This window comes from Phoxinus phoxinus (genome assembly GCF_949152265.1).
Source record: "Phoxinus phoxinus genome assembly, chromosome: 1".
Classification (NCBI taxonomy): Eukaryota; Metazoa; Chordata; class Actinopteri; order Cypriniformes; family Leuciscidae; genus Phoxinus; species Phoxinus phoxinus.
Genome location: NC_136876.1, coordinates 18,627,583 through 18,655,356, shown reverse-complemented (window position 1 = coordinate 18,655,356; position 27,774 = coordinate 18,627,583). Strand labels below are relative to the sequence as shown.

Sequence of the window (27,774 nt, the reverse complement as noted above, 5' to 3'; positions counted from 1 at the left end):
CGTTTTAGAGAGTTAAATTAATGCTACACCTTTTAGGCTAAACATCTAAACAAAGTTTACATTTGATTCTCCCCTAACCTTAAAGAAGAATCCAACTCCACCCCTCATTTCTGGCTCTGTTTGGTCACTCATCGAGTCTGAGAAGATATCCTGGCTCGGATCTGCCTCTTCACCCTCTAATGCTTTGAGAGAGGACAGTGAGATCTCGATAAGGCTACTGCGCTTGCTGTTGAAAGCCTCTGCAGGAACGTCACTCTCAAAAGAGCACTCGGAAGGAGCTCCTGAGCTGCTGCCCACACCCCGACGCTCCTTTTGGGGCAGAACCTGTGACAATCCACCCTCTAGATCCATACTGAAGATTGTATGGTCCTCACTGGAACCGGTGTCTGAGAAGTTGTCCTCTGGTCTGGACAGGGATGAAGCTGAGCGGGACTCACTCTGACTGGGTGTACCAATGCTGAAAGTGGACGAGTTCTGATCCCTGTATTGCCATGCAGACACTCTTTTTAAGTGAGGAATGTTTTCCACACTTTGAGGTGCAGTTATGAAACGTGTGGAAACTGGCGTCTTGACCTCTGCAGGTCTAGGGTGGTGAGGCATTTTGGGGCTCTTCGGAGGTGCAGACTGTGCCCTACGTTGGGACCCAGGGGATTTTGGCGGAGCAGTATGACTCGAAATCTTGCGAGATGGGGAAGGAGAGGAGGAGGTAGAGGGCAGGTCACGATTGGACTCCCTTGACAAACGAGAAGGTGCAGTTGTTGAGGGTTTGGAGCTGGGTGGGATAACCCAAGACTGGTTGTTAGGAGCTGCTTTCTTCTTCATCAGCTGGTTCTGCTGCTCCGAGAGGCGCTGCATATCACTTTGGAGAGAATTGAGAGCAGCGCTTAGTTTAGACACAGCGTTGTTGTAATCACCCAGTGGGGCGGTGCCTTTCCCCCCAGGCATTCCTACTCCAGATTTGTCTTTCTCTATTGGATTGTCCTGTTGGACAGTGGGCTTGATATTTCCCTCTTCTTCTATTGAGGGCCTCTTTTTCAACTGTTCCTCCTGTTGCTCCTCCTCACTCTCCAAGTGTGCCAGTTTCTCCTCCAGTGCCAAACGGCTGAGGTCCTCTTCTATGGAGGAGGTGCCAGCCTCCCCTTGACGTCCTTCCTCGCCATCCCCATCCTCCTGTTCCTTTTTTAACTGTAGGAAGGCACTTTTTCCCAGCCGCTGCCGGTGTTTAGCGAAGATGGCTTCTATACGCTTCTTCTGAGCTTCAATGGCCTTCCGTTTCTCCTCCAGCCTCGCCCCCAGCTCTGACATTTCAGTGCTGAGAGCAGGACTCTTACTGGGACTCTCCTCTGATTTCTTGGCCCATGTAGTCATTTGTGAGGCCTGTGGCTCATTGGTTCGTACCTGCTCTGGAACCATTTTCTTCTTCCGTTCAGCAAAATTGGTCATCTTCACGCCACTATCCGGTGTCTCTTCACCATGCGATCGAGTTATGCGAGGGCCCGAAGCTGGTGTGGCAGGCGTGGAATGAGTTTTTGGAAAATCTTCCGAGGCATCCGAATCAACGCTTCCATCTCTTAACACAGAGTCGTCATCTCTGGATCCTTCTGAGGGGTGTCTGGTGCGACTGGGCTCTGGTGGGACTCCTGAGGATCGATGGTAGAGCATTCCTGAGCGGGATGGGGCTGAAGAGCTGAGATTCGCTGGGCTGCCATTGTGTCTAGCGTTTGCTGGATCATCTGGTGAATGCAGGAAGAAACCATCGGGTGCCCCATCAGGGTGAAGACGAGGTTCCATCTTCTCTTCATTGTGGATGATCTGCAGTGCCTCTTCAATTGTTGGTAGCTCTCCCGTCTCGCTCTCATCAATGCCGTTCTCCTCTGCCAGCATAGGACGAGTCTGAGTGGTCCAGGAAGCTCTTTGAGGGCCATTGGGCCCAGAGGGCTTACTCAGGAAGTGGCTGAGGTCCTCTGGAGGTGTGTAGGGGACACGTGTCATGGATTGACCAGTAGGGTTGAGATTGTCTGAGCTGACAGATCGGGTTATAACAGGGTTCCCCATCACAATGTCAACATCACTGTCTAGACCAAAAGGGATACTGAAGGACACCGCAGAGGAGAGTGGACGGCTGAAGAGCAGTCATGAAAAAAGATGAATGCCTTCAGAAAGTATTAAGAAAAGTAAAATCCATAAAATGACATTGAGGAACCTTACCTAAGAGGTTTCTTATTCCATGTTCGTCCTGCTGCCTCTACATGAGACATTGAGGTAGACTGAGTCAGAGATCCTGATCATAGAGACAACACAAACACACACATGACCATGTGACAAATACAACATGCAAACACAGACCATGTGATTGCCAACCATGTGATTGCCGAACAAGAATAAACACAGCGTGTACACATATACAATACAAAGAATGGAACAGACACATTATGGCAGCTGATGACCTGGGACACAGCGACAGTGTGTTTTCCTCACCTGTTGCTGCAGTCACAGAGGAAGAGATGGGCAGAAAAGGCTTTTTGAAGATAGAGGGGGAACCACTGGCACATAAAGGACAAATAACCTGCTGTTAAGTTTCGGCTTTGATTTAATAAAGATTAATTTAGGTGATCATTTTAAAAAACATTGACGATTCAGATCATTATAAAACCTGATCGGGTATAATTTTTGGTATTCTTAAAAACAACTGACAGTTTATGATGTCAAATTATAAACATGGCTTTTATACAACAAAAAGAAAAAAAGAAAGAAAAAAAAACACGTGTTATACCTGTCGCTGGACCCACTATTGCCATTATTGTTCCTTCCAGATGTTTCTAAAAGAATAGAACAGTACTTTATCTTGCACATCCTTTTTTAACAGACTGTTACGGGATAATCAAAATCTAAAAGCTACAGGAAAATAAAACATTCATTCATCGAGATTCAAGACATACTTACCAGTCAGCTCTGTGTCCTGCAAGGGCTGAACAAACTCTGGCTTTGAGACTTCAAACCAATACAAGAGCTCTGCCAGAAAGCTCAGTATGTTTGTCTAGAGCGAGAGGGAAAAAACACTGCATATTTCAAAGTCTGCATTCCTGATGTATTTTATAAGCATAAAGAGTCTCATCTAGACCATCTGCATTGTCTTTGAAAATTAATGGGTGCTGTAACATGCATGTTGCGTTTTGGTTTCGTTTTCACTGTTCTGCTTGACCGGAGTTCTATTCCTTCGTTAATCTCCTTGGTTATTAATTAATCCTGCATCGGTTTCTGTTCTAGTTAATGATCACTCCCCGTGTATTTAAGCCCTTAGTTCCCCTCAGTTCCTTGTTCGGTCTTGTTTATGTGTAGTGGTTGTTTTCTCCAGTGTTTCTCTGTGATCTCCTGAGTATTCTTAATTTGAGTGTTAATAAAAGATTTCTGTGATATTCTCCTGCTTGTATGCTGTGATATTCTGCTGTGATATTCTGCCTACTTGTGCTTGAACGGTGCACTATTTCTGTTAGTATTTTAATGATCCCATCCCATTATAAATCACATCTAGCTAATCCACAGGTGAGGTTTCTTCCACCCTTATTTTAGTGTACCCAAGAAGAAAAATAACATTTGTGGATTTAACCGCTTAAACCTCACTCATTAGGACTGGTCAATGTTACTGCTTGGTCTAAAGACTAATCTAAAGGTGTCTGATTTACCATTGCATTACTGTTTTTTGTTTTGGTGCACTAGCCTACTGCATACTTAAAACCACATACTATAAAACAGTCAGCACATACACTTTGTCCTTACTTTACTAACTGAACTACACTATCCAGGTTCCCTCTCCTCTTCACGTTTAAATTTAGTTTTCTTTATACCTTTAATTTAGCTGGGCTGTAGAGTAAATCTTCCAACACTAGAGGGCAGCAGCTCTTCAAACAGCTGTCACAGAACTCTCGAATCAGCTGTAGGTTGTACAGGCTGTCAGCCACAGACATGGAGTCCTTCATACATACATCTGAAAAGACAAGGAAGGAACTGAAATAAATTTCTTACTCATCAATTCAGTGACAGACGCAGATTTGAGATGTGACCGTACCCTCTAATCTCAGTAGACCAGGACAGTAATGGTGAATAACAGCAGCAATGGCACATCCGTTTGAGAGATCCTTCACTTCATTCACCACAGGAAAACAAGGTTTAAGCTTAGACTGCATCCTGTCCTTCCTGTACCGGATCTGAACAAGATAAAAATATAGTTGAACTGCAATAATAGAGAAAGTGATATGTTGCTTGTTGTTCAAAATTATTATGTGAAATTGTTAATTTTTCATTGACAGGCAGTGCATTTGTTACACGGTTAAAAAAAAATAATAATAATTACAACAACTGTTTTCCATTTTATGCAACTGCAAAAACAGAGATGGAAACATATCCATACCCAAGATACAAACACTAAACGAAAAATGCATACAATTGACAGAGACAACAATAAATGTTTAACAGAAATAAAAGCTGAAAGAATCCATGCAAACAGCGCATGAAGACTAAATGTAGTAAGACAGAGCGAACAGCAAGGACGTTGTTAATGGGAAGTGGGACAGCAAACGCTCAAGAGACTTAGTCTTCAACAGGTCAAAGCAAAGAACAGAGGCAGCTGTGTGAACAGCCAACACCCGATACATCAAGACCTTTTCCACTTGATACACACAGCATACACTAGCAGATAAGTGCACTAATATCACAAAGACACACTATTTTCACTTAACCATCAAATACTATGGTATCCTAACCTACAATTTACATGTCATGCCATGTTTATATCCGGTTTATTTTTTGTAATGCAAATGATGATGAAGGATGTTGAGACAACTGATGGAAATCTTTTAATTTGGTAATAATCTGATGACTTTGCGCTTCATCCAATATTTGACAATATTATCATACGTATTTTTTGTCCATGTTATAATATGGGGGGGGATCCTAAAATTGAGACCTGATTTAAACGTAATTGCCCCAAAAGGTCTATCCATTCCATCTATGTAACCTTTGCAGTCAGCAGGGGGCGAAATAGGACAGCATTATATGGATTTAGGACAGGAAAATGGAGGAAAGTAGGGTGGAATGGAAGACGAGAGAGAGACTTACAGGAACAAGTTTCCAGTACCAGCGGGTGGGACACTGTCAGAAAGAAGTGAAGGAACATGAGAAGAGAAAGGCAAGAGGAGAAGTGAGAAGCAGCAAGAGGACAGGACAGGTATTTTGACAGCAAAGTAGACCTTGTGGAAAAAGACAGTGTTGCTAAGGAAATGAGTGACTGTTTTGTAGAGGTGTAGGGGTCAAGTTATTGTACACATGTGGCCTTTGAGCTTTTTGTGAGCAAGTCTGTTTGTTTATGAGCGTTTCTTACCGAAGGCTGAACAGGCTGTGGTTCAGTACTAGGTTGAGAGGTGTCATTTTGTGTACCTTCAGTTTGTTCCTTCAATTTTTGGTTCAGCTACACAAAAGAAAAACATCGTATGACAATGAAATGAAATCAAAAGTAAACATCAAAGTAGTCCATGTGACTATTTTCTGAAGACCACACCCACAGATTCTTTTGTGAAGGTATTCCACAAGGTTCTATTTTAGGACCAATAATATAGTGTACAGTATTATGGGTTTGCATGTATGTAAACAGTCAAGTATAAATGTTACAAGTATAGTTCACTCCAAAATGAAAATTCTGCATGTTGCTCCAAACCTGTTTGACTTTCTTTCCTCTATAGAACACAGAATATTCAAGGTGCTTTTCCACACAATTAAAGTGAATGGAGATGAAGATCTTAATCTCCAAATAGACAAAAAATAAAAGTATTATAAAAGGTAGTTCATATGACTATATTCCATGTTTTCTGAATCAATGTGATAGCTTAGTGTGAGATTTATTTCTTAGAGACTTAAAGTGTTACTCACAGATCTAAAAATTTGGAATATTGCTTATTATGGTAAACATTTTGTGGTCCACACAAGTTAGTCAGAGGTTTGGAAACACATGAGTTTGAGTGAGTAAATGATGATGGTACACCTTTTTGTTTTTACTATCCTTTTAATGTGAATGACAGTTTTCAGATTAGTCTATGGGCTTCTATGAGTTTATAAGAGTTGTTTGAGCAACAAGAAATTGTGTGACTGTGGTTCTTTTCAAGACTCACCGTGTTCACCCAGTAAAGCAGGGCTCTGTCCCAGGTTGCATCTGTACCCAGCAGCTCCGATCCGCCGCTCGCCAAGACTGTGCTCACCGTCTCCATGGCACCCACTGCCATTAAGGCATCTATCAACTCCAAGTGGGCACTCTGAACGAATCAGAGGAAACAAACAGGAGTGTCAGAGCACGGAGAAAACACAGCTGTCATTATGAACACTGGTCTAATGCATTTAACGTAATCGTGCTGTCTAGTAACATTCAGAACGGCCTACGAAAGCAAGGCCTTTACTAATGGTGCAGGACCAGTCTCTATTGAATAGATAAGATGATTGTTTTTGTTTTCTGCACCAGTGTGGGTGACACTCAAAAGAGAGATACAGTACACCAAGTGAATGACTCTGAGCAAAAGAAAAGAATGTGCCATGATTTATATGCATGTGCATTGTGTTTTGCTGCATAACGCAATGAAGCACTGCAAGTAAGCAGCAAGAAATGGATCAATATTCAGAACTGACTTCCTGTTTCTTTTCTCTTTTTAAGTGTTGCAGCAGTATTGTTCCCCTCCCTCATTTTCTCTCGTTGATATATTGCAGTATGACTCATGTATGACAGACTCAAGGATACAGGGCAGAACATCTCAATAGGGACTGCAAAGTGTGTGTGTGTGTGTGTGTGTGTGTGTGTGTGTGTGTGTGTGTGTGTGTGTGTGTGTGTGTGTGTGTGTGTGTGTGTGTGTGTGTGTGTGTGTGTGTGTGTGTGTGTGTGTGTGTGTGTGTGTGTGTGTGTGTGTGTGTGTGTGTGTGTGTGTGTGTTTTCTCAATGTGAGGGTGCAAAGAATACTCACAGGAACTTTTCAACAATACTGGTACTTTGGTACCAAGTTTTACTACAAGTCAATTGTAATTATACCAACAACAAAAAAATGACCAGTGATGTCTGACTGGTAGGCAGCTGCTTGCAAATGCTAAATGAAGAATTTGTGTGAATTTGTGCACATGCTCAATGAAGACCGTCTGTTGTCTTTTCTCGGTCAAACTGGCCATTTTGGTGAGATGCATGCAGTTCAAATGAAAGTAGTTGGGACACATCTTTCTTACACTGACAGAGTCCGATAACAACAACATCCCTGACGCTGTAAAATAAACGATAACCTACAGCGGACAAAGATGATGAGTGCGGTTCTTCATCCTCCCAGCCCATTACAGTGAGGCCGATCACGCCCAAGCCCATTAAAAACAACCCAACCACATTATCAGCTCAGTCAGGGAGAGCACCTTAGCTGCGATTAAAGGTTAAGCCATTAACTACTCTCTGCACTTCAACCAGGGGACGTTTACTACCCACGGCCCAATCCACTAAGAGTGCCAGTCTGGTCAATATGAAAATTAGTCATATTTTATTATAATAATACAAAGTATGAATAATTATATTTATGCTGGATTTAACAAAAAAAAAAAAAAAAAAAAAAAAAGTATCTTCACACTACAGTAATGACTACATATTATAATCATACAATTTATTTGATTTTGGATAAAAACAGGACTGTGACATTCATCCATATAGCGTCACAGTGGGAACACAATGTCACTAGGGCGATTCTGTTAAGACTAGGGGGCATTTGAATCAATATGAGAGAACACTCTTTCCATAGTCAAAATGAGTTTTTACAGTAAAGACGGGACATTTTCTAAGGACAAAACTAACAGATTTCCTCTTGGTTTATTGAGACAAACAAGGCCAAACCCAATCATTCACTATCAGCTGGAGCAACGCCAGACGTTTCCAGAGTGCCATTTGACTTCTTTTCATGCTTTTAAAGATGAAAACAAAAGACTTGGACAAAAATCAATAGAACGCACGTTGCTGTCGACAGTTGTGTTATCCATTGCCGTTTCGTGAACATAAATGCCCTCACCTGAATGTCTCCACTGGCTTTTTTCCATATTGGCCACGCTTAGTCTGCTATAATCATTAACTCTCAAACAGTCAAAGAGGTCAGAGGAACACATTCCCTGATGCAGGCCACCTCTCTACCACACACGGCTAATGCTAATCTGTCCCAACCAGTGTCTTCCCCTTACACGCAACACAGGCAGATTTCATCCTTTGCAACCACCCATAAATGCGTTTATCCTGTGCAGTGCGGTGACAAGCGGCGGCGTGTTTCCGAGCGTGAACTGAAGTGCTGACCTCTGCAGTGTTGAGGGAGGAGCATCCCTGTCGGAGGGCATTTATACCTCGGCTTCCAGTGACCGGCTCAGCCAGGGGCCCATGTTTGAGGATAAGCCACAGTGGGAGGGCTTCAGCTGATCTCTGGGCCGGTTTAAGAACAGATGTTCTGGTGCACACTGAAACGTACAGGACGTTAACGGAAGTGTCATTTTCAGTGGCAATAAAAGTGCCAAAGATCATTTTGAAACGCATAAATTAGCAACAGTGTGGCCGAGGACTCAACAAAAGCACATGGGCAGCTGGTACACGCTGTTTGGTAAGATGGAAGTAACAGGGAAATAAACTTAGACAAATATTAACACTACAGTTTTAAAAGTTTGGGAAAAGAGCATTTTTCAAATATTTTTTTAATTCAGCAAGAGATGGTATCAATCATAAATTGATTAAAAACAATTATGACGGTAAGACATTTATAATGTTACAAAATATTTCAATTTCAAATAAATGCTGTTCTTTTGAACTTTTTCTTCATCAAATAATCTATTCATCAAAAAAAAATTAGCAGTTTCCATAAAAATATTTCAACATTGATAAGAAATTTTCTTGAGCACCAAATCAGCATGACACTGAAGACTGGAGTAATAATATATAAAACATATATAATTATAAATATACTGCTATAAATATATATTATATATATATATATACACACACACAGGTACTACTTTATATACTATAAATATATATATATTTAAATTTTATAGTATATAACGTAGTGTGTGTGTGTGTGTGTGTGTGTGTGTGTGTGTGTGTGTGTGTGTGTGTGTGTGTTAAACCGTAATAATGATATAAATATTAACACAACAGTAATAATAATAAACATTATTAACAGTAATAATTTCATATAACATTTCTGATTTAAATAAACGCAGCCTTGCAGCCAAACTTTTGAACAGTAGTGCATATATTTATTGTATATTTTGGCTAATTTGACAATGCTTAGGCAATGCTGGATATAAAACAAACAAATGTTAAATAAATTCCACAGAATTCCACCCAAAAAAAGTGAAAAAGAGAAAGATTTAATGCAGTTTCTGTTAGATCAGTAAGAAACTACAGACCGTACAGCAGAGGTCACAAGCTCTGCTCTGTTATGCGGTATAGTAATTATACCGAGGAGGGAGTGGAGAGCAGTTCACGACAAAAGAGAGGAATGAAAGCGAGAGGAGACGGGAGGGGGGGCTTGGATTTCCCGTCCCGACACTCCAGGACTCGCTAAGCCGAATCACAAGTTTCCCTAATGAGAGGGGAGCGGGACCAACAGTGGAAGACCGAGCAAGATCAGCCTGCCAAATCACCATAACAACCAGTGTGACCCATAATGCACCTCAGAGTCACCACAGCTTCGAGCGCTGAGGCTGGAAATCCTGAGGTAACACACCAGCTACTCTTAATGACATTCTGCTGTCACCACAAACCGGGGCAGTCCTGTGACAACTGCCAAAATACTCCACTGGAAGGACAAAGCAAAACAAGGTTCACTCACTGTGGTGGTTATAACTGCGGGGGGAAAAATAGACTCTTATTCTAACCCCCCGCCCTCGGTGTCCCACAAACTGCAGGATAAAAGAGAGCCAGGGGCACAGCAGGGGTGATTTACAGGAAGACCTGGCAGCCTTGGATGGTATAAACTCATTCTCTATGTAAACAACGCACTGTATACTGAAAACATTTCTAATGTGGAAATTATGCGTTATTCGTAAAATCTAGGAGTAGAACACAAAGCATTGCTAAAACACTGAATACTGCAGTTCCTTGAGACTCACAGCTGTACAGGAACTTCAGGAAGTTCATGGCAATAATCTGACTTCCAAATTCCCCTGATCAGTTCAGGTTACACAAACTCCAGCATTTATTACATGATTTCCCCTCGATAACCTCAAACAAAACAAAACAGCAGCAGCAACCTGAGGCTTTCCTGGAACTACACATATGGAGCATGTGTGTAACAACAGGAAAAAGCCTTACAGATTATAATCAATGCATCTGTAATCAATTCGTGGGGCTCCTTGTTTCCTTGTAAAAATATATATATATAGCCTATTATATATATAAAAAATAAATACAAATAAAAACAAATAATGAAATAAGTTCAAAATGAAAAATAAAATAATGACATGTCTGTTTGTTAATATGCATCTGGACGATGACGCCGAGTCTGGATCACAGATTATCACTAATCTTCACAGATCTTTATCCTCTATGGGGGCTGGGCTCTGCACCGCATCCGAGCGGAAAATGTCAAACCTGCAGAGAGGTGAACAGCTAACCAGTAGGTCAGAGTAATGTGTCTCCAGATGTTCCTTCATTCGAAAGAGATTATGTCTTCTTTATGAGTGGACCAACTGCTTTTGCATCAAGTCAAGTCACATTTAGTTGTATAGAGCTTCATAAAATACAGATCGTCAAAGGAGCTTCACAGAAATAAACAGGAAAATAAGTATTCATCAATTATGAAATGACGTCAATTTCAGCATTAAAGCAGCTCTACAGAAAACAACAGTGTCATTATTTAGCTCAATTTAGTTCAAAGTTGATTCATTTCAGATCATTAACTGTCAATGTTGCAAAGTTCATCGATTACGCAAAGATACCAACACCATGGGACTTTAATTCATACAAGAGTACTGAACAACTACCATATACAAATACCATTGTGTTCACGAGGTGCATGTCCAAAAAAAAGTTAATTTAATACCATGCAAGTGCATAACAAGTGTGGCTTTGTTTGTGTCCTATAGAATACAACATTAGCAGCATATGAGCATCAAGTTTATTTCTATGCAGGAAGTGTGCTGATATGTTGAGTTTTGATACATAGTCATTGCTAAAACAGATTTTAGCTGCTCCAAAGCCGTTTACTGGGCTTGGCTCACTCGCACTGCTGCGCCTCAATCCTAATACTACATCATGACCCACTTTCATCACGCTGCTACAGCATCCAGCCAGCCGCCCCCACAGCCAGCCCTGGGAAGCGCACCACAAGTAGCCAGACAGCACCAGATGAGCCCAGAGCATCGGCAGAGCTCAGAGAGCGCATTATGGCACCCGCAGACGGGAGCCCCAGACAGAAGCAGCGGAGCGCTGAACGTTCACCTGCCTCCAGCACCACACGATATTAGGCAATCTCAGCACTCTCAGATGGCTCTGCTGGAGAACTGAGGCTGGAACAATTACACAGAATTGAAAATGGGTATAACGGGGGCGAGACAAAGCAAGAATTGGGTCACTGCGGAGAATGGTACAAAACAAAATTAAGTGGTATGACTTGTAGGGCTGTAATCAGGGTCTCTCTTTGCTAAATTTGCAAAAAGATGCAGCCTTTCTAAGCCTTTGCAAAGTCTTCAGTATGAACACTGACATTATAATCAATGCATCTACCAGCAATTTGTGGGACACATTTTTAAAACAAAATGAAGCATTAAAAAAAAAACAATGATTGCAATTGTGACGTACACAAAACAGCTCCCCAACATTTTCACAACTTATTAAAACTATTTGAAAACACAATTTGTAGTACCCATCGATATGTTGGCACATTTATGACCTGACCTGACAGTGAAATGAGCAAGTGGGCACAGTAATCAGACAACCGCATCACTAATCATCATGACATTTATATTTGACAACACTGATGTCTCTCACCTAGTTTATTGTGGTTAAATCTTGGTAAGAAGAACTCTAGTTACTGTAAAAAGCTCAAGGAGAATCAAACACTCCATTGATGTCCATTAAAGCCCTTCCAGCTGTGAGAAGGACCCTCTCTGACAGGGAGGAAAGTGCTACATCAGTACAAGGCCTGCTGTCTTTTGTCTGGCTATTGTTTTAAGGCCTGATCCCTCGACCATGCCGCTATTTGTCAGCCCCTCCTTTGTGTCTCTCCGCCCACCCTAGTCCAGTGAGCCTGGTGTTAGCATGCGGTCTTTCAATAACGGTGCTGTCCCTTACAGCTGGATCCACTCAGGGGAATTGCAGGAGAGGGGGAGATGCTTTATGTGCTATAATCCCTGGAAATCAAGCATAAACGGGAGTCGCCCCTCCCCAGAAGGCCCTTCACCTCCAGAAAACATCCCCCAGTGCTGCAATGAAACCATCCCCCTGCGTCCTGATCCAAGAAGGTGAATTGGTTGTGACTTTTGGCAGGCCAAATCAGCATTGATTTCCCATTGACCAGAACTGGTGGACTGTAATGAGTCACCCATGCTCACCCATGCTCAATAGATGCATACGTTGTGTCTCAAAACCTACTGAGGTTCCTACCTAGACAACATTTTTTGCCATCATAGGCAGCTCCTGATACAAAGCCTATCCTAGATTCTTAGTTTGACCTTCTAAGATTCTAGAATTCTGCGTGAGGATGCAGTATAACACCACGGGTCAACTAAAATCATATTGAATTTGGTCCTCCAATTTCAGTACATTAAAGGTGACCTATTACGCAAAATTCACTGTTACATTGTGTTTGAACATAAATGTGTGTCAGCAGTGCATGTACACACCCACTCCTCTTTTATTAATCCCCATAAATCATAAGCAGTGTCTCAGAACAAGCATTTTGCAGATTCTAGCATGTCACAATGCACAGGCCCCGCCCACAACTGCTGAAGGACTCCGCCCTATTAGTATAGACCCGCCCTGAGTGAGCTGTACAAGGTCTGCCATGTTTACCTCCTCGCCAAGGCATTTAACAGCAGCAGAAAGAAAGAAATGCATTCGTATTAATGCTACTAAAGTTTTTCACTCAAGAGCAGTGAGTGATTTTCTGTTTTTCCTTTTGTTGTTTGATTAATATTACCAGCATATATAGCAGATACTGTATATTACGCTGCCTGTACTTTAAAACACTGATCTAAAATCTCCTATTGTGGTCTTTAATATTGAAATTACTTAGCAGATGATAAATGAAATGCAGATTAATGAATAGTGTGCAAATTAAAGATCAGATTTATATTAATTTTGCAGAGGCAACAAAATAAAGAAAAAATGACTAAGGATACTAACTTTGCAACTTCGACACACAAAACTAAATCAAGTTTTTCCATATTAACAGCATATATAGCAGTAGGCACTGTATATTACGCTGCTTTCACTTTAATACACTGATCTAATACAAACATGCGATTTCTAAATTTCTAATTACTAAATTACCTTACCAGTGCTAATGCCACTCTCTCCTTTTGCGGTCTTTAATCTTGAAATTAGCAGATGATAAATGAAATGCAGCACATATCGGTTGCTTTTGTTGACGTGAACCGTTAGATTGGTATATAGCGTGTAAATTGAAGATCAGATTTATATAATTTTTGCACAGATGCATTAATTTGGTCACGTGTAAATGGAACAGTTTTAACAAATCGGATAGCTAGTAAAAACACATGCAGTGACCCGGTTGTATAGGCTAGTTAAAATCCATTTAATTCAATATGTAAGTGTACTACAAATAGTGATTAGAGCATCAGGATTGAAAAGAAAATTAATATTCGTTAATATTACTTATTTAACTGCGCGGACACTATCGGAAGAGAACAAAATTGGAATAAAATGGAGCTGAATGAGGACACTTTGCAACATCGACACTTATTGAACTAAATCAAGATTGAACTAATGATGATACTTTCGCCTTATCGCTTTATCGCTTACAGCTGCTTATGGCTGAACTTATTTCATAATTGATGCAACTTTGCAACATTGACAGTTATTGAACTGAACTGAATCAACATTGACAGTTATTGAACTGAATTGAATAAACATTAAACTAAATTGAGCTGAATAATGATACTTGCCTTCTGTTCAGCTGCTGCTTTTCATAATTGATTAATTTGATAACATTAACACTTTTATTTTCCTGTTACTTAATGTGAAGCTGCTTTAAACCAATATTGTATAAAACACTGCATAAATGTGACTGGCCTATCAACTCTTTACCTTAGCTACCATCAGAATCAATCGTGATTGATAGTTGAGTCTCCCAGGCGGTTCATAACCGGAAGGATATTAATGTGGTGCACATGAGAGCACTTGAGGCTGAAATTCGATTCGACAGCAGAAGTCAGTTCTGGGTTTTGAGATACAAAAGCTACAGTATCAACCGAACTGCTGTTTAATGAAACTCAGCTCTGCACATAATTCAGACAGGAATGTGCTGACTCCGCTCATACGTCTTACCATTTTGATGGGCTTCTGTTGGAGCTCGGCCTCCGTCACTGGGGCATTCTGGTCTTTGGGTGCCACGCCCTTCCTGCCCAGGACCTGTAGGAGCGCTGGAATGTCTTTGGGGGGCCCCTCGGCCCCCGGGCTTCCCCCCATTAGGAGCCCATAAGCGCGACAGTAGAGTTCAGGGGACAGCAGCAGGCGCGTGACGGGGGGCTTCAGGTGTTCTTGCTCATACTGATCACAGTAGAACGGCTCTCGCAGCTCCACCGGAACATTCTCTGCAGAAACAGGACGTGTTCAGAGTGCATACTACACCGTATACAATTTATTAAAACAGTATGTGGTACAAAATACAACATAAAACATGTTCAACTCTATCATAAAAGTGCTGATTGGTCAGTATAGCGCTCACATGTGCTAAAATACTCAATGTAGTAAGTTATTTCACAAAGTAATGTTTGCCGAGCTACTTATTTCCATCACTGCGCAGCACCTCAAGTTTACATGTCAAAGACATGTGAAGACTTCAGATGCAAAAGCCTCCAAGTCAGTCTAAAGTTTTTGTTTAATATTAAAAAAATTTAATCAGGCTCCTAAGTATAGGTTTCTACACAAGTACTGCTACTTTCTGAATGGGCTGAGGCCAGGATTTAGTGAGCTTGAAGTGAAAGTATTTGATGAGCGTATACTACAGTATGTGCAGAGAGCATTCACTCAATATTATAATCTCATTATTGACAGTGGTGGCTTTTAGAGGCTTTTGCATCGGAGGTCTTCATATCTTGGATTGGAAGAATTAATAAAATAACAAAACAATAATGTTTTATAATTATAATCAAGCAATAAAGCACTTGAGGTTGTACTAGTAAGTGTTCTACATCTGCGAAACGCATCTAGTTTTTATTATGGAATCAATTGTAACTTTTCTAGGGACTTAAACAAATAAAATTTTATCAAAACATGATTATTGTTAATAATTGAAAAGTTAGGCTAATTTGCAATTATCAGTAATTTATTGTATCAGCTTCACAGACTATTTCAAGGCAGATTCCACATTAAAAATGACAATACAATAACAAAAATGTTACTATACAATACACAAAAATGTATACATAACTCTAGAAGAGATTCTTTAATTGTACTAATTAAAAAAGGTGAAAAAAAAAAAAAAAACTTGTTAAAAAAAAAAAGTTCATAAAATTGTGTCCTGATCCCATTTATTGTGAATGAAATGTAAAATTGTGGGATAGAGCGCACAGGACGGTGTGCCCTGGTCACATGCTGCACACTTTGGCAAATAAAGTAGGTCAACCGGGAGTGTATGTAGCAATCAGCCCTATTAATGTGATTAGATACAGTAGATCTGAGTGACAACAGAGTCATGAAAAAACAAAACAACAGAACAGACAATTTACATGTGCAATCTTTATGCTTAATAATAAGCCAAAACAAAAAAATAGATTGTGTCATGATGGCAAGCCTTATCAACGGATGTAAATTTTCAGCTGCTATCATGGTATACCTTTGCATGCAACTTTAGCAGCGTTTAAGGCATTTACATGACCTGGGGGCTTTTAAATACGTAGTATAATCAGTCTAAACATGTCTTGTGTTTTTATAATGAAGTGATTTTATGATTAACTGAATAGCTATCAGCATTTTATTGTATGGGGTCAGCAAGATATAAGTGAGATCTTATGCACGTCAAGGCTACATTTATTTGATCAAAAAAATACAGTAAAAACAGTAAAATTGTGAAATATTATTACTGTTTAAAATAACTATTTTCAGTTTGAATATATTTTAAAATGCATTCTATTCCTGTGATTCCTGTCAGCATCATTACTCCAGTCTTCAGAAATCATATTAATATGCTGATTTGATACTCAGGTATCATCAATGTTGGAAACAGCAATGCATGTTTGTAATGGATTCTTAAAAAAAAAAAAAAAAGTAAGTTCAAAGAATAGTATTCATTTAAAATAGGACAAAAATCTCACTGACCCCCAAACGTTTAAATGGCAGTGTACATTACCAACATTAAAACAACCTGGAAGACATAAGAGAAAGAGAAATCTAACGATAAGTCTAGTGATGAGGAAATGCCCTTCAGCCCAAATCATCTGATCGAGTGAGCAGAGCAAGAGTTCAACAAACCGCACACACACGCATGTCGCCAGAAAACTACAGACACTCAGGAGTTGAAGCAGTAGATGTGATGGTGAAGACACTCCTGGTCCCAATTCTGCTAATTGGTCGTTTGCTTCCACTCGCTGCCTCTTCAATAATCGGCTCTATGGGCAACAGTGACATCACTTTCCCCAGGGTGCACCACAGCTGAGCACACACACACACACACACACACTAGCACACAGAGCCCAGTCTCAGAAAGCCACACACACCGGGAAGGCTTCAAAAGCTAAAGCACTTCAGGGCTGAGGTCTGTGAAGCCAATAAGAGGCAGGTGTGCAACGTCTGCAGAGCGTTTGATGTGCCGTACAATAGGAGAGATCCAACCTGTCTGGCGCTCTTTTTCTCACACAAACACACAGACATACGGCCCTGTGATTTCAGCGATGTGGCAGAAATATATTATATTGTGCAGTAGAATTTACTTAAAGTAATAATAATAATAATCATAAACTATTTATTTTTAAAAGATCACAATTTTTATTATATCTTTTAATTTTAACAGTAAACCAGTACTTTGTTGGCAAAAAAATTAAAAAGGATAATGTAATAAAATTTTAATTTGATGACATTTTAAAGGATTAATTAGATTATTAGTGTCCCATGCCTTGATTTGATTACCACCGTTTTTGATAATAAACTCGTATTACAATAAATTACATCATAAATCCGTAAGTAGACAAAAGGACAGCACAAAACATTTCATAGGACGCTATTATTGTACAAATTGATAAATTATTGAATTGTTAAAGTCTAATGAATTCCACTGATAAAAACTGCTTTTATTAGGCTAATATGTTTTAAACCATCAAAACGGAATCCAGAAAAATGTAAACAGAAAACAGAATTTGATTTGAAAAAATAAACAAAACAAACAAAAAGAGATTGATTTTTTTACTCTTTTAATAAAATTGTATTTTCCATGAACTTTTGTTTGATCTTTTTGATAAATATAATTTAATTAAACGCAAAATTAAATTGAAAACGCAGTATTTCTTATAAAAAAAAGGGAAATTAAAAATGGATTATGTAGGGCCCTAAATATGTCCTTTTTTATTATACTTTCAATAAAGTGTTGTACATGAGGTTTCATGATTTTAATTCAGTAGACATGTTTGTATTGTTTTTTAACTACAATTGAATTTAACCATAAAACCAAATAGCCTACAGAAAACGTTTATGGAAGAAAAAAAAATCTTATGAAATTTTGGGGGAAAATATTTCATAGGTCCCTACAGACAGACCAAGTGAGTTGTAATCTGAAGCACGTCAACTGGAGAACAACGATCCACATACGTGCTTCACACAATAAATTATTCTTTTACACAGTCATGCTTTGTCAAGCAGAGAGTTTGAATTTGAATGTCAACACCTGTGAAACGACAGAAAAGTGAGACAGCTCCTGGGCTGGTGTGAGAGAGTTTCTGTAAACAAGCACCAAACACACACAAAACCTTGAGAAACGCAGACTTGAAATGTACACCTCGCACGCCCACTGTGAACTGGTTCTGCCACATTCAGGGCCAATCATGAATCCACAATAAGAATGGCACCTCTCCACCACATCCATGTTTAACAAGCAGCCAGAAGTCGTGGGACCAGTTCTAGGACACATTAGAGGACAAAAACCCTCTGATAGGAGCAGCTAATATATGTGATACCAGTGTGTACATAAACAATGTCGTTTGTATTTGATCTTATATTGCAATCAATGCGTACGATCAGTAAATCCCACCCATCCTGAAGATGCCACTCTCAAAACACACTTACATGTACACTATGTGAATCATGTAATTGTACACCTGTACACAGAGCTTCATGCCACCAGGAACACCAATTCATTGTGTCATTGAAGTCAACATGAAACATTTTACTTCCATTATGAGAGTACACTACTATTCAAAACTGTGGGGTCAGTATTTTTTTCTTCTTTCTATTGATCAAAGAATTCTTAAAAAAAAAAAAAAGTACAACTGTTTTCATTAATAATAATCAGAAATGTTTCTTGAGCATTAAAATCAGCATATTAGAAGGATTTCTGAAGCATCATGTGACTCTGAAGACTGGAGTAATGATGCTGAAAATTCAGCTTTGATCACAGAAATAAATCACATTTTAAAATAGAAAGTAGTTCATTCAAATAAAGGGCTGTTACCAATCAAATTAAATCAGTATCGACAAGATTCATTCGTCTGGTCAATTACACAGAGTTATTTAATGCAGTCATCAACAGATTCATTCAAGAACAAAGCATGTGTCTTATGTGCGTGTCATTGAATCATTCACTCAAGCGATTCGTTCATTCAGTAAGAAAACACTGCCGTGTGTTGCTCAGAGACACAAAAGAGTCAATGCTGTGAGTAATGCTGTGTCTAAAATATAAGTCACTTAATTTCTTGTTTATTGAACTGTTGTATAAAATCAATATCAAATTTGTAATCATGCTGATATTTGGAGAGAGAAAAAACGTCACTCTTCGAGTGATATTGATTAACTATATTAAATGATATAAATATAAAGGACATATGGAGGTATTTTGCCCCCTTATCTTTAATATTGGGGCATTCTAAATGCATTTTGCGTGCACCGTAAATGTGCAAGCTCACTAGTCTAATAACCTACTAGACTACAGCATGTAGTGTATGTGTGCACTCTCTAGATGTGTTTTTGTGAAGTGAGACATAGGCCTACTCAATGTCAGATTGCATATCGTTAAACAATAATAGACGATATAATCGCACACCCCTTCTGTATAATATTTATTAATATACTTATAAAATATTCATGGGGAATACCCCGGACCCTCGAGGTCCGCCATAAACATAACAAAAACTTTTTTTTTTTTTTACATATGCTCGGTCGTGCATTTTTGAGTGAAACTGGATTCAATGGGGATGAGAGAAGAAGAAAAAGAAGCACTTAATATTATACAAGAATTTATTGGATCATGAAAAGTGGGTGTCTCTTTAAACGGAGTCTAAAATAACTAACTGATAACATTATGCACATGCAATGTGACATCGGCAACCAATAACAAGCCAAACGAACAAGCCAAAAATAAATGATTAATTATTGATGATGAGAATTCGTAAAATAAAGGGGGCAGCATTGCCCACCAACTGGGTGACACATAAAGTTCAAACCCAGAATGCAAAGCAGGATGCAAAAGCCGCAGCGATGTGAGATGAGGGTGGCTGATAGAGGCTTCATTTCCCTGTAGGACTTGCAGTCAATGAATGACTGGTCTGTACTGCACCTTCAGAGAAAAGATGGGAGAGTAATACCTGAAAACAGAGAGGCGACGCTAAACTAGGACAGAATTTAATGGGACAAGCGCTGGATACAGACAGACAGACAGACAGACAGACAGACAGACAGACAGACAGACAGACAGACAGACAGACAGACAGACAGACAGACAGACAGACAGACAGACAGACAGACAGACAGACAGACAGACAGACAGACAGACAGACAGACAGACAGACAGACATGCTGGGGAAGCTAGTTTGGAACTGTAGCTCATCAAATTACAAGGCTACTCACAATTTAAAGTAGTCCTAAAAAGCAGTTACCGGTAGTTGAATAGTATTTTTCTGAACTGGTTAAATTAAAACCATCCCAAATTAACTTAAATATGATGTACACTATCGTTCAAAAGTTAGAGGTCGGTAAGATTTTTTTATGTTTTTAAAAGTCGTCTACTATGCTTATTGCTCACCAAGGCTGCATTTACCGTATTTAAAATCTATATTTCCATATTTATCTATATTTAATTATTTAAAATCTATATTAAGATGTAATTTATCCCTGTGATGGTAAAGCAGAATTTTCACATTTTCAGCATCATTACTCTAGTCTTTACCGTCACATGACCCATCAGAAATAATTCTAGTATGCTGATTTCCTGCTCAAGAAACATTTCATGAAAAATCTTACTGTCCCCAAAGTGTAAAAATGTGTTTTGCTTCACCACACCATTCCTCGGTGTCAAAACAAGGCACGACCTGACACAGGCTGTGACTCATGTTCAGTGTCAAGATGTGGTTTCATTTTTTGCTGCGTCATACAAGCTAGCTCCGCACAGTGAAATCTCATTGGTCAAAAATACCACTTGAGAAAAACTTATTTTAAACATCAATAATGTTCTGTCTGGCTGTACCTGTGTTCTGTCATGCAGCATTTTCACATTCAATGTGGACAAACTTGGTCAGGAAAAATTAAAACATGTAAAATCTTCTAACTGGAAAAGCGAGACAGAATGAATGGCCAAACAAAACGTAGTTCAGTTAGTAGCATCGTAGTTCAGTTAGTAAAGCACACTAGCTGCATTTACATGGGCCCTTTTGCAATTTAATCACGTCAATCGGAATGACTTGACCAAAGGCAATTTAAATTTCATTCAGATTGTATAAACTCTTCTAATCTGTTCGTTAGGATCTGTAAACTCTTGATGGGATTGAAAACTGAAACTGAAAGTACTGCACATGTGCAATGACATAGAAATGGTGCAAAAGACTGTCGTGTCATTCAATTCCCCATCCACTCATCGTCTGTGACGTGGAGAAGGACAACGTCCCACCAGTTCTAGCTTGGACTCGTCTACAGACGCCTTGTTTTGGACACGGGAAGGGGTGTTATTACTGCTTGATAAATATAGGCAGCACGGTACAAGGCTTCATTTGCTCGTCGTCTCCTAATTAGCACCCTAAATAGATAAATATTAAGTCTGCTTTTTAAAATAAAGAAAAATGAGAATGGATAGCTAGTCTGTGCAAACAGCGGGAAACTCAGTGTATTAGTGCAGTGTGCGCATGTCAAAAGATCAAATCCAGTTTGAAGCTTGTGAAATATAAACACGTAAATCATCCCGATCACTTTATTTAGCGTTCATGTCAACAGTGTGTTTGGATGCAAAAAGGTGTCCATGTAAATGTGGCTATGGTTTAGATAAGGAACATCACAAGTGGAAGAAAGGGAATCAACAAGGAAAGAGAGAGGTCAGATGACAACCACCACCAATGTCCTAGACACTATTATGACAGCAAACATCAGCTCTAAATATGTAAACATTACCCATATCACCCTGTTCTTCCTCAACGTACACTCTCTGATGTGCTTTTGCTCTCTCTCTCTCTCACACACACACCAATTTTCGTCAATGAAGAGGTGAAAGGTCAAGAGATTCAGGGGGTCTGGCTCAATGGTGGCCGTGGACAGAAGCGTGGAATGAATAAACGAAAGGAGACGATCGCTCATTAAAATGGTTTGACTTAAGTCAGCTGAGCAGGACTCCAAAAGCAAACAGACATTTACATAGAAGTCTGCAGAGAGAGACATCAGCAAATAGGATGTAGCGTCTCCACACCCACAGTTCATGCGGTGACTGACAGGTCAGCTGAGCTTCACACGACTGTCACATCCCAGTACGTCTCCAAACACGGACAGCTAAAGCCAACAAGAGCATTACACCTTTATGATCTCGATCATAAGACCACTGTTTCAAGTTTCCAATATAAGCTTCTTTACACTACAGAGAAGGGTCAACCTCAGATTTGAAGAGGGTTGTCATGGGAACATTGAGCATTAAAGTCCATTTTTGTTTTAATTAAAGGCTAGCGGCTGCAATCAGAGGACCACACAGAGCTTTTATGGCCATTGGCCTCTCGGGTTAGGAATAATCCATTTAATATGACGAGACCGCTTCAACAAAATGTTAGCTTATGCTTGATAAAAACAATTTAGATAAGTAGTAGATACACTGATATTAAAGAGGTGGTTAAGTATGATTTCACTTTTCTAACTTTAGTTAGTGTGTAATGTCGCTGTTTGAGCATAAACAACATCTGCAAAGTTACAACGCTCAAAGTTCAAAGCAAAGGAAGATTTTTGCTTTTAAAGAAAAGGACTACAACAAACGGCTGTAGGGACTACACAACATTCCTCCCGGGTTAGTGACATCATCAGCAACCCTAAAATGTACACAAAACCCACCCCCGGGAACACACAGTCCATGTTGAGAAGAGGAAGAGTTGTGGTATAAGAGTAGATTTGTGAGTCAGCTCAAACTTTAGCATCCATCTTTTCACATGTAGAAAAGTCACTCTGTGCATCTCACAACAGTTCCTATATGAGCGATTTATAGATTATCATGACAGAATATGCTAATTGAAGATAGTTAACTCCACATCAGCAACATAAATTCATCAACTAACCATTCAGAGACGTCCTGTTGCATTCTACGTGTTGTCACTTCTTCTTGAGCCTCTCCATCTTTGTCTGACTCCGTTTTAACATTAAAGGCAGAACAGTTTCTGTCATTTTAGTGTGTCCCTGCTAACACACATGAGTTCTTGAAACCCCGCCCTCTGCAGCAGCTCATTTGCATTTAAAGGGCCAGGCTCAAAACGGTGCGTTTTTGCAAACCCTCAAAAAGTGACAACTTTAATATGCTATATAAAAATATCTGTGGAGTATTTTGTGCTAAAACTTCACACACACACTCTGGGGACATCAGAGATTTATTTTACATCTTGTGAAAATGGCATTTTACCACCCTTTTAAGCAATAACCAGATACATGACAACTAACAGCATGACCATATCTACTAACATTAAGATTTCAGGTTAAAATACTCATTTCAGATTTTTGGTATTTTAATTCATCTTAAAAAAAAAAAAAATACACAATTATTCTATGTAGTAGTTTCTCATTTAATAAGATCATAAAACTGCACACACACTTTTTAGATTAACATATTACTGTGGAATCTACATTCTTTACATTTCGCAACAGGATAAGCTGGAATTAAATGTGTATGTATATATATGTGCACTAGATTCCTGTTAAGTTTGGAGCTAGAACTTTTTTTTTTTTTTTTTACATCTCAGCACATTAAGACATTTAGCTAGAATGATGCAAAATATTTCTATTTCAAATAAAAGCTTCTTTTTTACTATTCAAAGAATCCTGAAAAAAAAAAAAAAATCAGGATCCACAAAAATAATCGTATTAGACTGATTTCTGAAGGATCATGTGACACTGAAGAGTAATGCTGAAAATTCAGCTTTACCATCACAGGAATAAATTATATTTTAAAGTAAACAGACATTTTCAAATTCAAATACAAAACCATTTTAAACTGTCAAAATGTTACACAATTTTACTGTAAAATAAATGAATTTAGTTTTTGCAATGTAAAAAAAAAAATGTTTCTTAAACATTTAGTATGCCTTTAGTCTCACAAACATGAACGATGTTAAAAGGTGAATTTTTTCGTTGATAATCTTTAACCAGACAAGCTCTCTTTAAGTGAATGTTTCTGAACAAAAGGTTTTCTTTTCCAAATCTTCCCTAATAAACTTCTTACTTTGAAGCCTGTGGTAGTGTTAAACCAGCATATGTACATAGGTAAGCCCACAAACAAAGCGTTCTTCATATCTCTAACAAACACCAACACACCAAGCCGAGTCAGCAAACCAAAAAGAAAACGCAAGTGGCCACTTTGTGTCCAACCTTCACTGGTAAAACGACGACACTGGAATCTCATTATAATCTTAGGTTTCATGACTTCAGATTTTCAGGGCGTGTTCATCGTGTAATTGCCTAAACAACATGATAAAAAGGCCACAGTTGTTCTGAGCCACATCACCTGTTGAGTCACCGCAGTGACACACGGATGACTCCAGCATGACTAATACAGGCAAAACGCTCACAAGACCATTAGAGAGGAACGAGCCTACCGGGTCATAACAACAGTGGCCATCCTTAAACATTCGTAGATGAAGAACACGCTATCAGTGGAACTGTATCATTCTTCATTGCTGATGTGCGTAAAACCTTTTTAAGGGGCTAGATGTACCAATGCATGCGTCGCTTACCCGACTAACAGCCTTGCTTGAAATCAGTATCAGATTATTTTATCATTTGTGTTCAAGCTGTACTTGAACTGAAATCTCTTACAACTAGGACAGAGCTCCAAGGACTGCAGACATTCATCCAGGCTCACAGTATGAAAGTCAAAGTCGATTTTTACATTTTCCATAGACAATATGAGTAGCCATGTAACTGACACCAGTATGCTAGGATGGTTGATATGGGCACTGATAAAGGTTGCTAACGTGTTCTGAATTGTTTACATGAGTAGATTTTAGCAGTTGATACCAATAGCAGGCCAATTCATTTGTACCATCAGTTCACATAGTTAGGCTATATAAAAAATATATACACTACACACTAGGTAAGTTTAGTTTACATGCACTCGTTTTCCTAAATTCAAAAATTAAATGCACTGAGCAGCACTTAATTTTTTTCCCACATTAAATAATAAAAGATTGCTAGCATCTCTGCATATGATCCTTTTCGCTGCAAATAAATTTCAAGTATTGAGTCCTTTACTCTTTTTAGAGGGATTTAAATAAATATTTATATATTATTCAAATTCAATTTCATAGAAATCGTATGAATACTAAAGGCTGGAATACAAGACTTTTGTACAGTTTTTTCCCCCCCCGATTTACAGTCTGGATGAGTAAACGCTAGTAATCAAGTAATAGCCAGTCTGCGGATTTTGTGTAATCAGAATAGACAGATTTCATGCATGTTTGATATTTTGAGTTGAATACAAAACACAGTTTTAATTTGTCATACATCTCCAAGCAACAAGGCACATGTTTCTGTTTGAGTTTGTGGTGTTCAGAATGTTTTCCCGCTGTAACCATTTACAAATTCGACAAGTGTTCGATGTCTAGTGTTTTAGGGTGCTTTCACACTGGCAGTTTAGCTCGAAAGAATGATCGCATGAAAAAACTGGTAATGTGAAAGCTGTCATGTGGACAGGAGCGCACCGGGGTAACATACCCGAGACTACCAGTAGGAGGTTGTCTGAGTTTGGTAAGGTCGCACTCGAACTGTTGCTTGATTCACATCAATGTGAAAGCAACTCGGGTGCGCATTTGTTCAGAAGTGAAGTAACCTGTGCATGCATTTGAGCCGATGACGATGTCTTTAGTTAAATAAAACACATGGAGGGGATGAATATGATAATGATTTATTATAGTCATTGTGCAGAGCGAGTGCACTCAGATCGGCAAATGAATGGCTCGCAATCAGCTTTCACCTCAAAAGAGTCCATTTGCACTTTACTGGGACTTACAGTATATGCAAGTGTAGTTCACTTTGCTGCACTTTTTCAAAACAAAACAGTATATTCACCTTCGTTCTGTTTTCTATCATGCGCCGTGCATGTTTATAATGCACCAGGGTTCGATAGAATCAAGTTGAATGTGAAACGAGACCAGCGCGCAGCAAACAAGCCCGATGTGAAAGCCACCTTAAAATCGGTTCAGATTTGAAAAGTTGTGTAGTGATTCCAGCCTTTAGAAGAGCAACGGCACCATCCCTTTAACAAGCTGCGTGATTTGAGGGATCATTTACGTCCTCAGCACAAACACATGCAACACAACAATAGCAGTCATGCTAGCCTTGGCTCAATCTCATCTGCACTCAGGCTGTACTTGAACTCAAAGCTCTTGCATCTAGGACAGCACTCCAAGGATAGATCTTTATTGAGCCGAGTTCATCCAGAGAGAAGCTTTGGCCAAAAAACACGTTAAAAAAAAAACTTCCTGGTAACACAGGTAGCAATTAGCAGCACAGCGTGCCTTAAAAGCGTGGCTTCACTGCAGAGATACAGCTCAGCGCGGGACCAGGGCTCTGATGTGAACATGAGGGCTACATCACAGACTCGCAGTGAGAGTGGTGATGTCATCGGGTTCAAGCTGGAAAACGAGTGCAGCGCTGGATCAGAGGTCTGAGGTCACGCGCACACACACACACACACACAGTCATGTCTCAACGCTGAAATCCAGCCATCGCTGCCCAGCTGCAGCCAAGCCTCTTTAATCTGGTCTGATTTCTCTCTGGCTCGGCTGTGTGTGACTTTGACCAGCGGCGGGTGTGGTCGTACAGGTCTGCTATTGATGCAGGGAGTGAAGACAAACACTGGAGCCACACACACTAGAGCTCACAGCCTAGCAATTATACATCAACCAGGTGAATTAGGGAGATTTCAGTTTCTCACACTCAGGGAAGATCCTAACTATGTGTGGCGGTTAATCAATTTGGAACATTGTGTGAGAAAACCTGGAAGTTTTAAAGAGGACCTATTATGCAAAATGCACTTTTATAAGGTGTTTGAACACAGATGTGTGTCCACAGTGTATGTAAACAAGCAGCCTATATTGGTAAAATATACAACCCACTCCTTTTTTTATAATCTCTATAAATCATAAACAGTCTCTCCATACAATGTCTACGCCAAAAAACATTACAAATATTCTGGTAACGGATGTACCAACAAACTTAGAGTCTCCACAGACACCCGGCATCTTTCATTTATGAAGGAAATGAGCCGAAGAAAGTCGTTGAAGTGTTATATATTTGCGCAAATCATTTTATACTAGACTGCTTCACAAACTAGGGTCAGTTCAATGCTGGATTTGCAAAAAACGTGTTTCTGAAAGCCTTTTTGATTAACATGACGGTACATGCTAGTCAATGAGTTGAATCAACTTAAATTTATCGACTAACAAAATCAGAAACGTCCAGTTGCATTCTAAAACTTCTTCCTGAGTCTCTCAATCAGTGTCCGACTCCAGGTCAAACATGTAAGGTCGAACACCGCTACTGATAATTTCAGACATTTTGGCTGCATGACATTCTCCAGTTTTGTTGTTACCAGAGTATCCAAAGCATGAGCTGTAAAGACCCCGCCCTCTTCTAGAAAGGGGGCAGAGAGCAGCAGCTCATTTGCATTTTAAGGGGCACACACAAAAATGGCATGTTGTTTTTGCTCACACCCAAATAGGGGCAAACTTAACAAGCTGTAATAAAATTCTCATTTTGAGCTGAAAACTTCAGACACGTTCTGAAATTTAAGGCATTTCGATATTGGATTTAAATAGTTATCATATTGGGACTGAAGCATTAGACATGCGTAAAAACTAGAGCGCTGCCTCACTGTTTACTTCTTTACTAAACAATCA

The 27,774-nt window shown here is 39.4% G+C and overlaps 1 protein-coding gene across 4 annotated transcripts in view; it reads right to left on the bottom strand.

Moving 5' to 3' along the window:
• The window catches only part of camsap3 (calmodulin regulated spectrin-associated protein family, member 3), a 36,560-nt gene that overhangs the window by 4,415 nt on the left and 4,371 nt on the right, over positions 1-27,774 (bottom strand). For all 4 annotated transcript variants that reach the window (XM_079635534.1, XM_079635535.1, XM_079635536.1 and 1 more), the window contains exons 2-11: positions 14,552-14,817; positions 6,162-6,302; positions 5,378-5,464; positions 4,067-4,205; positions 3,846-3,985; positions 2,944-3,037; positions 2,774-2,819; positions 2,479-2,543; positions 2,209-2,281; positions 79-2,122 (exon numbers count right to left, since the gene is read on the bottom strand). In XM_079635534.1, coding sequence (XP_079491660.1) covers positions 79-2,122; positions 2,209-2,281; positions 2,479-2,543; positions 2,774-2,819; positions 2,944-3,037; positions 3,846-3,985; positions 4,067-4,205; positions 5,378-5,464; positions 6,162-6,302; positions 14,552-14,817 — 3,095 coding nt within the window. The remainder of the gene's footprint in view (positions 1-78; positions 2,123-2,208; positions 2,282-2,478; positions 2,544-2,773; positions 2,820-2,943; positions 3,038-3,845; positions 3,986-4,066; positions 4,206-5,377; positions 5,465-6,161; positions 6,303-14,551; positions 14,818-27,774) is intronic.